General features: G+C 32.3%; 1 protein-coding gene across 2 annotated transcripts in view; it reads left to right on the forward strand.

The window, feature by feature from the left end:
* The window catches only part of LOC117114017 (fibroblast growth factor receptor-like), a 32,768-nt gene that overhangs the window by 13,667 nt on the left and 5,401 nt on the right, over positions 1 to 13,700 (forward strand). For both annotated transcript variants that reach the window (XM_033257544.1, XM_033257545.1), the window contains exons 3-16: positions 459 to 596; positions 2,867 to 3,022; positions 4,036 to 4,281; positions 4,624 to 4,844; positions 5,457 to 5,571; positions 6,226 to 6,368; positions 6,507 to 6,530; positions 7,030 to 7,107; positions 8,429 to 8,549; positions 9,080 to 9,267; positions 11,185 to 11,342; positions 12,147 to 12,262; positions 12,610 to 12,720; positions 12,969 to 13,153. In XM_033257544.1, the coding sequence (XP_033113435.1) occupies positions 459 to 596; positions 2,867 to 3,022; positions 4,036 to 4,281; positions 4,624 to 4,844; positions 5,457 to 5,571; positions 6,226 to 6,368; positions 6,507 to 6,530; positions 7,030 to 7,107; positions 8,429 to 8,549; positions 9,080 to 9,267; positions 11,185 to 11,342; positions 12,147 to 12,262; positions 12,610 to 12,720; positions 12,969 to 13,153 (2,000 nt within the window). The remainder of the gene's footprint in view (positions 1 to 458; positions 597 to 2,866; positions 3,023 to 4,035; positions 4,282 to 4,623; positions 4,845 to 5,456; positions 5,572 to 6,225; positions 6,369 to 6,506; positions 6,531 to 7,029; positions 7,108 to 8,428; positions 8,550 to 9,079; positions 9,268 to 11,184; positions 11,343 to 12,146; positions 12,263 to 12,609; positions 12,721 to 12,968; positions 13,154 to 13,700) is intronic.

The raw sequence follows: 13,700 nt of genomic DNA on the forward strand, positions 1-13,700 counted from the left end.
CTTAAAAAGTATAAAATACACAAATAATAAAACAATTTTGGATTCACATCGCGTACCATCCAGCATAATAGGCTAGGCCTTGGCCCCTTAGCTTGGCCAAGGCTATTCCAGCCTTATTGGGTCATACAAAAATATTGTTCATTGTAGTCAAAAAAGAAAAAAAAAGAAAAAAAAAAGAAAACCTAAAATGCCAACCTTGAATTTCATAAAATTTGGGTTGGATGTGGCCAACACAACAATTTTTTTTTATTTGGCCTAAGTTGTTCATCTTTCAATTAGACCCCAACCAGATTTTGTTTTCACATCTTCTACAAAGAATTCAATTCATATAAAGTTTTATTGTTATTAGTACACTACAACACAATTAGGAACTGCCATAAAGGCAGATCCAATAAAGATGGGAGTATGTTGCATTATGAAAACCACTTAAAATTATTAATTTCAATTTGCTCTTTTAGTCGACAGCAGTTCTCCCATTCCCCAAAGTTTACAAGCCATGGTGATGGAAAATGGGGCAATTAAACTGTCGTGGCAACTACCAAATATTGGCAGTTATAACTTACGATGCCTAAAAATATACTATCGCAAAATGTCTGGTAAGTGTTTTTCAGAAGTGATATCGAGATTAGTGTAGCATGGAGATTTATCATACTGTAATTTAGAAGTGATTTTGTAGGCTTAAGGGTGGAGGTGCAACTCCTATTCTGAACACTTGTTTGTGTCCTTAATCAAGGGATTTTGTATTGTGTGTGGGTGTATGTGTCTCAATCTAGGAATATTAGTAGGTTCATAGAAGTTTCAAATGATTATTACAAACTCCAAAATTGTGAAATATTTCTTGAGGTTTTAGGATATGCTCTGATATTGCTATCTGTTGATATTCCCATATGTATTACATTACTTAGGCGAGACATTTTTTATACCTTGTTTTGCAAACTTAATCATATAAAGACCGTCAGAGGAGGGTGTGGAAAAAAAAATATATATATATAAATTAATTTTCTCACTGAGCAAAATGATTTTGCCAAAATCATCAAGTTGGAAGAGAAAATAAAAACATCTTATAATATTGAATGTACTGTAGTACACTAATGAATGCTTTACATTTTCAGGTAGTGGAGGTTAGAAATTCAAAAATTGAGTTTATATTATATTTTGATAGATCACATTATAAGCTTTCATTTGGTCTTTGAATGGCTTCCCTACTATAAGTAAATCCAGAGATGTGAGCATTTAAAGTTTAGGTGTATAAGAACCACGTTTTGAGAAAATCGGCCTCAAAGATAAACTAACCTGTACAAAATAATATGACTAGGATTACAGGATATATGCAGAGAACACTGTTTTGGCAAGAAAATTCACTTACAAAGTATACAATCATAAAATATAAGTATCAAGTTATTCAAAAACATTAAAATCAAAATTTTGTAAAAATGTTGACTTTGGCCTGTTTTGGTGAATATCTCAATATGATTTCACCAACGATGCGTCTCATTTCATGGTGAAACCTCACATATATAGTTGTATTTTTGTTATGAAATTTTCATTTTTTGGTGGCAGAGGGTGCGCAAACTTGCCAAAAATAAAACTTACACAAGGTATAAAAAAAGTCTTGTCTTAGGGCCTGTTTGAGCGAAAAAATATCTGTGCAATTTACCAGTTAATTCACCGGTACACACTTTCTAAAACTGCTCGGACACTAGTCTAATTACCTTACCATCTGGATTATTCGCGACAATTTTGACCACCAAATTGCTGGGTAGAGTGCATGGAATGACCCTGGAGCCGGAGGCGATGATAAATCAACCCTAATTGTTTTTCAAAATGTTTTGTCCACAGCCCAGCGCAAAATTCAATAGGTTACGGCCCTGGCGTGGTTGCAGCTCTCCTTCGCCTCCTCACACAATGCACGACGAAATCTAAATTTGGTAGCGTAGCTACGCGTTCGATTTGTAGATTTGCCATTATTTGGAGAAATAAACTTGAATAAACTAGCCTACGTTTTTAAAGCAGCCATTATAAGTTATTTGAGCTACATTATCGTTCCACCGTGCCGCGCTGTGTGTACGTGGGCCGGTTAATAGCAGCAGTAGCAAGTAAACAAAGAATGGGTTGTTGACCATGGGATAAGTTGAAATTTACTTCCGGAGTAGTTTCGTTACACATATTTACCGTGAACTAAAACTTCCTCGAATGGTCGACCACCCGCTGAGTGCTTAGCGCGATTACCCGGTGAAATAAACGGAATACGGTTGGCGTTTTTTGCTCGAACGGGCCCTTAGAAGTAAATAGTGAAACTAATAATTACCAGTATAAAGGTGAACAACCTCTAAGTGGTTACTTAATTGAGATGCACACCAAGAGAACGAAGTCTCTATTCTGCATTCCAGCATGATAATGATACCCAAATGACTTATGAATGTCGACTTATATATGATGTACCAATCGGTATAATAAAGTATATATAACAAATTATGAAAATGCGGGGCGGGGGTGCAGACGGTACGATTGCACCCCCATAAATTGTATTAAGAAAATAATTGTTGTATTGTATTGTTAAGATGAATAATCAGTAATATTTTTAAGGTAATGAGAGTGCAATTTCTGGGCACCTAGAGGTCTATATTCTCAAAATATTTTCGCCTCAGCCCCAACCGTGGTGGGCCTGAGGTGATGTGGACTCGCATGCACCCATATCGCCAAATCTCGCATCCGCCCCAGCATTTGTCCTAATGACTGCAACGTAATAATTGAAGAATACTTGATAGTCTAATATTCAAGAATTAATAGTATTTTTTATTATTTGACTGAAATATTATTATTAAGTTAATTTAGGTTATTTATGCTTTACCATTTCAAATTTCAGAGAATTATTGTTCCAAAGGTACTATTCGTATTGGTCATAGTTGGACCTTGAAGAATTTAATACCTAATACTGAATATGTCTTCTACATTCGATGTGAAACAGACATAGGCATGAGCCATGCCTCAGACATATTAATATTCACAACACCAGTTGGCTGTAAGTTTTTATAGAGTATGGCTTTTATAGGGATGGGAGGGTAACTTGGTTCTTGTTGTGTTTATTGTTGTGGAGTACCTTGTCGTTAATTCAATTCAATTCAATTTAATATTTATTTGCTACAAAAGCCATCAATGGGCTATTATCCACCATACAAAAAACATAACACAATCGATTATCAACATTTATTATAGCCAAACAGAGCAAATATGTTGAAATAGTTTCCAACTTGCTACTTATATAAGGACCTACATGCAGAATGTTTGGGAGTTGACTAATACTGTTGGTAGGGTAAATTAACCTTCTATAATATATATATATATATATATATATAGTTAACAAAATGTTATCATATGCGCTATTACTTATACTTATAAATATTAATTAGGTAATAATAACCACATTTCATTGGTCAATTCCACTTAGTGTGTGGTACAATATTTTTGATGGTACCTCCCTGCACATACATATTTATGCAGACTATTGACTATCGCATGCATGGCAACGTAAACCATATGTGAACTGTGTAATTTTACCGTTAACATAGCTCGAAATTACTAATATAGATAGATAGATAGACAGACACATAGACAAACACCGACAGACAGGCAACATAGCTCGAAATTACTAATATAGATAGATAGATAGACAGACACATAGACAAACACCGACAGACAGGCAAACACACCGACAGACAGACAGACACATAGATAAAATTAGAGACGTATTGTAAAACAAATAAAGCATGGAATTAGCAGCGAATTCTACTTTCTTCAGTGTTGGATGATTGTGACTAACTCTCTCCACTAGTTCCAATCATACAACACCTTGGAGAGTTGAACTTTCTACTTCACTGTCAGGTCCGTAACCAGGGTGGGATCGGATGAACAACGTTGAACATATATTTCCTCCTATTTGTTTATGTGTTAAGGTACTGTTTTATTGGTATCATAATGTTTAAAAAAATATTTTTTTAAGGAAAAAATTACCAATAAAAATTTCTTCTGCTCTAGCACCACAAGAAAAATTGTACGATAAAGATATCTATTCGACCGCTGGTGAAAGAACCTCGTTATTGTGTCCTATCTCCGGCAACAAGTTATCTTATAAATGGTTTAAGAATGGAAGCCTTATAGGAGTTGGTAATGACCTGACCTTTCAGAGTATTTCCACGTATGACAGCGGGATATATACCTGTGAGGTCGACAGTGAAATGTACCAATATTCAAAACGACTCCAGTTGAATCTTCATGTTGAAGGTATGATAAGGGAATGTTATACGACAGTGGCGGATTCCCCTACCCCTAAATTTTTCAGATATATGTATAAAAAAAATAGAGAAAAATTTTATTCAAATTTAAGTCTGAGAGTGCCATTTCTGTCAATCATAGATTTTCTTACCCCATCCCCTTCAAATATTCTTTCTTCTGGGGCCTTCTCTCCCCTGGCCCTGTTACATTATTCCTACTGGGGATTCTGAGGTACTTCAAGCCCTAGCATTACTTTACTTTTACTATTGTAGTTGCATTTTTTTGTATTATATAATGTTATTTTCTCCAATTTTACATCATATGAACTACACTGATGTTTTCCCCCTCAAGGATGTAATTCAACAAAAAGTAGGCCTTTATCAAGATCTCCTTCATTGATACCAACGATGGATTTTCATGGCAACCAGATTTCTAGAGTAGTCTACCTAATCCAGAGAAAATTCTCCAATATTACATTTATATGTGCTGTGAAAGAGCCTAATGTGGAGACGTTTGTTCGTTGGTATAGGAATGGTTTTATGATGCAAAAAGGACATTATTTTGAAAATACGGTAACAATTTAATATTTCTCTAATTTATTCTCATCAAATACTTTTGTGATAAGATTTAGTGAATGATGTTACACATAAGGATATTTAAATAGCAATTTAATAAAAGTTATTTATTTATATATATATATACACACATATATATACACATATATATATTTGCTCTGGTTTTATTACCATTGAGCACTCTGCTGGTGATATCTCCAACATGTTCAGTTATATGTTTTATAACTTCATTTGTTTCCTTATATATATATATATATACTTAGATGCATTTATGTAATGATTTATTTGTTTAAATAATGCTACATGAGGATGGGCCGTCAAACTGATTATTTAAGTTCATCAACCATTATAAGACAACATTAAAGACAATTTAAATAAGACTTAAAGTAATGGTAATAATTGGATTACTACTATCCAGTATATAAGCACATAGATTTTGGTATTATATGGTTATTCACTTGCATGACTTTTACTGACTAAAGTTGAAAGTTAAAAAAAAAGAATTATGGTGTTTGACAAATATCATCTAATTTTATGCACTGTAAGTCAGAACAGTGCTTTATTTGATTTATTATTTATAATTGAGTTTTTTTTCTCCTGAATTTTCAGTTTTATGCCTTCAAGTTAACAATGACAAATTTAGAGTCTTCAGGTTCCGCCAAGTATTCCTGCCTTGTTTATAATTGCCATGGTTACACAAAACGAGATTTCCATCTAAGAGTTGGTGAGTGCTATGATTATTAGACCTAAATCTATTCAGTGTAGCTATAATAATAATAATAATAATAATAATAATAACAACTTTGTTTCAAACAGAAAAATTGTGTTTTTCACATGGCCGTTTTGACATAAATACAAGTACATACAAATTTATATAACAAAGAAAAATACAAAGTCACTGAATTAACTTATTACGTGTTATAAAATGATATAATAAATGAAATTAAAGTACACAAAATTACATTTTAGAGCTCTATCCACACTATTAAATTTTCATTGACAAAAAAAAATTGTTGTATACCCATATATAGTCATGATGTGCCTATATATGGTCATGATGTGATGTCATCATGACCATATTTAGGCATATGTTTTTGTCAAATATAGTTTGATAGTCTGGACAGGGCTTAACACCTTGTAATTCAAATTATGATTGTGACCCACATTTGGGTAGCAAAGAAAATTGGGTCGCCAACTTTTTCAGGTAAAAAAAAAAAATTAAAATATAGACTTTGGAAAACAGTACAGTTGTTGACTTCATTTTTGGTCTTTAGTATAGCAGATTCAATGGCGGAATTGAGCGCATTGTACTACATGCCATCACAGCCGATGGACAATGGACAATAATTTTAACCACCACATGTTTTGGTTGTTTCAGTTGATTTCATTAAAATCCGAGGCAAAATGCCTCAGAAAGCACTGCAAGGGAAATCTGTGACATTATATAGCTCTATTGGAACAGAATCAGGAATCCAACTTTGGTTGAAGTGGACTTTTTCAAATATTACAGCAACTATCCAGGTACTGAGTGTTACTTTCATTCATTCATTCATTCATTCATTTCATTCTTTACATACTATTTTTAAAAAATACCTGAATTTATTTTTACATTTATATTATATTTCTTTATACTTAATGTATTTATCATTTCACTTTCAGGAGGAATATTTACTAAGAATATGGGTGAGTTTTTGTAGTTTTTAAAATATTAAATTCAACATGATATAATATATATAATCTCTAAAATTATTGAATTTGCAGGTCACAATCAAGTATATGAATATCTGTCTAATAATAACATTCTAAACCCATCCCAATCTGGTTTCAGAAAAAAACATTCAACAAACACAACCCTCGTAGATGTCTGAGATTACAATCTTAAAAATCATAACAATGGAAAAGCAACAGCTGCCATATTTTTAGATTTAAAAAAAGCATTCGATACAGTAAATCATACGCTGCTTCTTGATAAATTAAGGGAGATTGGAATCAGTGGTAAATTCAACATGATTGCATTTCATTTTATGTTTTTTTCTCTTGATTATTATAACTATTATTTGTATAGATGTAAGAACTATAAATGTATTTTTTTTTTTGTATTGTCAGATGAACGATTGATCGATAACAATTATAGTTAAGTAAAATGGTATTAATAGCAAGGTTTTTTTCTTCTCTTTTTCAGTCCCTACTTTTAAATGTTTCTTGTGAGGAAGCAGTGGCAGGGCTACAAGTGAATCCTTCTCCATTGGGGTGTCTTCAAGTATGTAAAAATATTAAAGTGACTTCATTCTTTACCTAATGAGGTGACCCTCATTCATTCTTTATTTAGCCAAAAGAAATATACAAAACAATTATCAAACAATAAAGACAATTAAATTACCTAAGTTGGCTTGAATTAACAATGGTGTTATGGCAACCTGACACTTGATTTTCGTTCCTGCACTGGCGCGCACTTTGGCGTGCCAATGATGAAAGTCTTTGGGAACAAGCGTGAGGAGTATGTGAAGGGTGCGCACCGTGTCATAGATAGAATTTAAAAGTGTTCAAAAAATCGGCATGTATCAATGCTCGTGCCATACGCTTGAACCATACCTGAACACTGCGAGAACTCTGCGCGAACACTGTCGACGGTACGTGCAGTTAAGAATGCTCTTCCTCTTTCTACGTTTTCTCCTGCTCTTCAAGAAGTAATAGTTCGCAGTTGCTAGATATAAACACTTTCTCTGTTCTGCAATAACACTGTTTCTGGGATTCAGCATGTTGAATCGTCCATAGAGATTTGAAGAAAAACCCACGCTATATGAAAAGCGTGCTGCCAAGCGGGACAAAGCCTAACTAAACATTGCCACGACGAATTACGCATGCGCGAATTCGTCGGGGCAATGTGAGAAGACAGCAGGAATTATGCATGTTGTATGACACTGCGGGACAATGCGGTATGGTAGACGTGAGCAATGCGCGAACAATACTTAACCTATGCGTCAACAAGTAGTGCCATTGCGTGTCAATATGGTACATTTTTGACACGCATTGTGCGTAACTTATGAGTGTACAGTGCACGAACAGGCCACGAAACATGGGTTCACGCTCTGCAGCGTACCACCGAATGGCACGTCTTGCCTTGACGCATTGTGGGGACAAAAATCTTGCAAGTGTCAGGGTGGCTTTAGTCTAACAGTAATGTTGACTTAAAGGGTCCCTCCACAAAAATAAAAATATACAATCGTTATTTAAATTTAGCATGAAGAGTGAAGTTCAATAAAATTTTCAAGATACACACTGGACATATAAAACATTCTTCTTCAAACAGTGTATTGTAACAGGATATATTTAGAATACTGTATAATACTGTACTATTTAAGGTTAAATTCAAGACAACTGAATGGATTTTAAAATTGTGAGACAACCAAAAATCCATTCCCCAATTTAAAATACAAAAAAAAAAAATTATTATTAATTATGATGCAATTATATAATAACAATGCCGATAATAAGTGTAAATAAATTATATTAAGTACAATATATCACTTGAGCTCTCAACATATTATTTTCTTTTTTGTACATGGTGTTGTCATTCACAGGGGCAGAATAGTAGTTTGCCTCTTGTTGGGTTGGTGGTGGCCGATTCTGGCCTGTACACTAGTATAGTTGTTAATGATGCAGGACTAAAGTTTGAAGACATAATACTAGATGTCCAACCAGGTAGGATTGTGTAACTAATTAGTGATTGATTATAATTTATTTATAGATTAGAAATTGAATGATAGGTTAGTGATTGATGTATTCATTCATTGATTAGTGATTGATTAATTAATTTATTGATTGTTTTGTTTATCTAAGTCATTGATTATAATATAGTGATTAATTAGAGGATAATTGATTAGAAATTTATTAATTAGTGATTGATTGAATAGTGATTTTCTAAGCAATTGATTTATTGATAATAATTTGATTACTTATTGATTAATTAATAATCAATTATTTAGTAATTAATTGATTATCATAATTGAAGTAATTGATTAATTGATGGATTATTAATTGATTGGTTATTATTGTTTATAATTCAACTCAAAAGTAGCTAGGCCTAATTGTTTAAATTATACATTGATTGATTGTTGATTAATTAATATTCATGTTTAATATTTCAAATGAATAACCAGCTGTCTTTCACCGGTATAATCATGATAAATGTTGATGATAATATCTAGTTAATTTTCTTTTTGTTCTTCAAGTTCCGGTACCTATTCCCGTCACTGACAATGACATCATCATCTTCATTGGACTTTGCTGTCTGTCCTTGGTGACGTTTCTGGTGATTGTGAGCATATTCATATACAGAAAGCTCAAAACAAGACAATTGAATTCAAGGAACCACTTAAGTAAACTAGTTATCAACAGCATATATGAAATCAGTGATGTAGTAAGTAAAAATTTATTTATACAATAGATAGACTTTTAATTGCACCTATCCTACTGAAACCTGACCTTATCGTTTCTACATTAAACCAATAAACACCCAACCCCCATTTATCCCTGAAACCACCCTCTTGAGTCCTTTCATAAATGTTTCCCATTAATTTATTGTATATAGGCTATATTTTTTTTATTCACATGTAATTTAAATGTTTGTGAAATGTTATTGAAGCAGGTATTCGCCCATGATATTGGCACTTGTAGCGTTGAATAAAATTGATATGCATAGAATATTTAAGCTAGTAATATGTTTTTCTTTCAAATTCAGTAGATGTTTGTCTAAATTTTTGAGTCAAATCTATGTGATAATCTATTTTTAAAAAATAGTATGCCCTAATTTGTTTCAAATCCACAGAAAAATGTCTGATTTTATTTTAAGTCCTTAGAGTAGTATGTGATTACTAGTAGAATAACAATATGATCAAATGATATTTAAAATAATAATTGAAACAGTAAAACAGATTATAAAATGTTTAAAATCCTCAGGATGGTGATTTTGATCTATTCCGTTAGTGTCTTATGTTTTTGTACTTGAATAATATAATAATATAGGCCTAATAAAATAACAAAACATATCAGAGTAAGCCTGAATTTAGTTATAATCCTCCAGAAAACATTTATCTAATTTTTTATTAATCCCTAGTGCCTTGTGATTATAACATAATGAAGTAGACCCTACTTTGGTTAAATTTCTCAGACTATATTTTTCTGTTTTTTGTTTAATCAGTTGTTTATTAGATACTGTATAATAATATTCTATAATATAGTATTAAGAAGCAAAAGGCTTCGATCAGACCCCAGTGTATCACATTTATTTTGTTTTAATCCACTAATTTGCAGTTTTAAGAAGATATTCTAAACCTAGGCCTATATACTGTAATTATAAAATATTATCTTTATTTGTGGGGTTTTTTTTAATGATATACTATATTTAACGTTGGCATTTGTAACTGTATTATATTATCCAAAGTTAGGGAATATTTTAGGATATGCTTTACTTTGGCTTTTCTAATTATAGTATGATCATATTTTGATATATTTGTATATCTGTATGATCTTCCTGGATATTGCCTGCTTTTATATATTATTTTTGCTTAATCAATCAATTTTTTATTCAAAAAACACCAGAACATCAAAAATACAGAGAAAATACAGAAGAAAAACAAACGAATATCGAATAAAAAAACACCCATCAACCAGATCAATCAGAACAAAAATTCATGAAATGGAATCCCACGCCGTACCAGTAAAATAACTCATATGACAAAAAGGAGATAGAGATTCTCTCAAGAGGTCACCATATAATTTTCAGATTAATGTAAAATAGTGCTGATACTGATTGCATTACCGAGTGACTTTTTACAATTTTTTTTTACAAAAGAGTAAGTATTGCTTATCAAGACAAACTTTTGCAAATGAAAACAAATTATTCCTACAAGTTGACATTACTCTGTCAATTTTAGTACTCTTGTAGGTGGTATCACCATTGGCTTCACAATTAATTAAATGTGAGTAAAACCTTCTGGAAATGAAAGAATTATTAAAAATTTGGAAAACAAGGTTCTCTTAACATCATAAATCTTGGGAATTTCAAAGGAAATTAATAAGTTGGTGGTTCTATAATAGTTAGGAAACTAACTAATATGTTCTGATATATACATATGATAATGTTGTTAATGATAATTTTATTGGAAGAAAAAGAAATGAAAATTTGGAAGGAAAGAAATGATAATATTACCTATACTAGAATTATGTTTGGTACTTGCCTCATACCACTGAATGTAAATTATGTGAAAACATTGTAATATTAAAAATATTACAACATATTAAGAAAATAAGACAATATATTACTCTTTTTTTTCAGAACCAACCAATGGTTTTAGCAGCAAAAAATGATTCTTTACAATCCAGTATCTATGGCAGGCCCAAATCGATATCAACGGAACCAGAATCACTCTCATCCTACGCATCATCCTCAACAGATGTCGAACTCCCGGACCAGTGGGAATTTCCCTTTAATAGGTAGGAGTATTTACTTTAAGATGAACCACATATTTGACCCCTCATTTAATGGTCTTGGCACAGAATATAACCAATTAATTGCTTATTCTTTGAAATTTCTGTTTTGATACAGTGTTAAATTACTTCCTTCAATTTATACAGAAAGTATTTCTTTTATCGCAGGATGAAATATATATCTGGGTTTTAGTGCTGTGATATACAGTAGTACATAACTTTACTCTATGCATTTAATAATTATTATCTGGGTCACGGATATCAAATAGCCTATTGAACTCGGACTCAATTTCCTGGGGATATTCCATGATGTTGCTGTATTAGGGCATTGGCATTAATACCTACCAACTACTCACTTATACTCCAGGGGGAAGAAACACAATGAGATGATGGGCTATGTGGAAATACGCAATATCAAAAACAATAGCGGATCAGCATCCCACAATTGACCTTTTTATGAACCCTATTCTGTACCACAAAAAAAAATCAACATGGAAACCATATGCTTCATAACTAATGCCATTTTTTGCATTTCTTTTTTTTTTTCATTTTCAACCTCAAGTTGGAGTTGTTTGGAGTTGTGAGAAAAAATCTTATAAATTACAGGATTTGAACCCAGGAATTGGTGATTAAAAAGCTGCTACCTTACCTTCCAAACCATACCACTCTTTCCTAATTACACTGGCTGTTATCTATGTCTGTAATAAATTTATTAGGAATTTCTTACTAATTGGAATAGAGGTCGTTGGCATCTACTTTAATGCACTAGATTCCAATCAACATGTAATTACCGGTATGTATGTTTTGTAGACTCAAAATTGGTCGAGTGATTGGCGAGGGAGCGTTTGGTATTGTACATTTAGCCGAAGCAATTGGTATTAAAAGCAAAGCAGAAGTATCACTCGTTGCTGTCAAGATGTTGAAAGGTAAAAATGAAACTTACTCACAGCCAATCACTGGCAGTTATATAGCTCAGGATGATTATATTATTAATAAGCTTAAGGATGAAATTATGCTTGAGAGATTCACTTCAAAATTTTGATCAGGATGGTTGAGAAGTTTTTGCTCAGTGTGGTGTGGTGCCCTGCCTTGAAATTTAAGGGTTTTGGTTCGATTCCCTATAATTGAATTTCTCACAACTGAATTATCATTACTGACTCAGTGTTGAGTCAGTGTACTATTATTAGAAGATAGATTTTGTATAGAGAACAAATATTTATACAGCTCATTGCCATCAAATATTTAACTGTACTTTTTTTTTTTTGCTGTTAAGCACCACCAACAAAACATGATTTTCATTCATTTCTGGAGGAGTTACAGATGATGAAGGGGATCGGAAGACATCCTAACATTATTAATCTTTTAGGATGCTGCACCCAAGGTGGTAAGCATGCAGTATAGGAGCGTTATATATTGTATATAGAAAAAATATATGATTATCATCATCAGTCATTTGTATTAAGACTCATTAGATTAATTACAACATTATATAATTATTAATATTATTGCTAAGTCAAATTCCCTTTTTCTATCATTGTCTGCTCTGGATCTATATAATGTTTAGGCCTATAATCATATTTTGTAAATTTATATTGAGCTATTTACAATTTTAACTAATTTTATATTGTTCAGGGCTGTTGCTTGTAATAATAGAATATGCAAAACTGGGCAACCTGCGTGATTATCTTCGACTGAATCGTCCACCAGTCTGTAGTAACAGGTGCGTCAATCACCTCAAAGTTGCGTTGCTTGTCAAAGATTTATTGTCAATGGCCTACCAAGTTACTAAAGGAATGGAGTACCTTGCATCCAAAATGGTAAGGAATATGTTGATAATAATGTTCCTAATAAATAGTGTATTAGTAGTAGTAATAATAGAGGTAGTAGTATCTGCAGTAGTACAGTTTAATTAGTGTTAGCAGTAGTTAGTATATTTTGTTAATTATTGTGATATTTATAGAGTAGCAATGAATCAGTAGCAGTAGCAGTGTTATTTTTCACATGGTAATGGCAATGGATGTAGACTTGTGCATTGCACATAATACTAGGTCTCTATGCACTTTAAACAAATGTCCAAAAGAAGATGAAGAAAGGGAAAAAATAAGATGAAGAAGAGACAAATGAAAAGGAACAAACACAATAAACAAACGAAAAACAATTAAATGGATGAGAAAAGATGAGTTTTGAGTCTGGACTTAAATAGTGAAATGAATGGCGACCTTATATATGAATAGAAAGTGTAGAAGACATGTGTCTCAATCTCTTTCTGAGTTGCACCTTCAAACAACTGCAAAAATCTCCCACAAATTAAGCCATTCTAGCAAATTCTGAATGTTTTCTTGTTTAATTTACTACCGTATTATA

This window comes from Anneissia japonica, unplaced genomic scaffold (genome assembly GCF_011630105.1).
Source record: "Anneissia japonica isolate Jap-2015-1 unplaced genomic scaffold, ASM1163010v1 scaffold281_len866295_cov195, whole genome shotgun sequence".
Classification (NCBI taxonomy): domain Eukaryota; kingdom Metazoa; phylum Echinodermata; class Crinoidea; order Comatulida; family Comatulidae; genus Anneissia; species Anneissia japonica.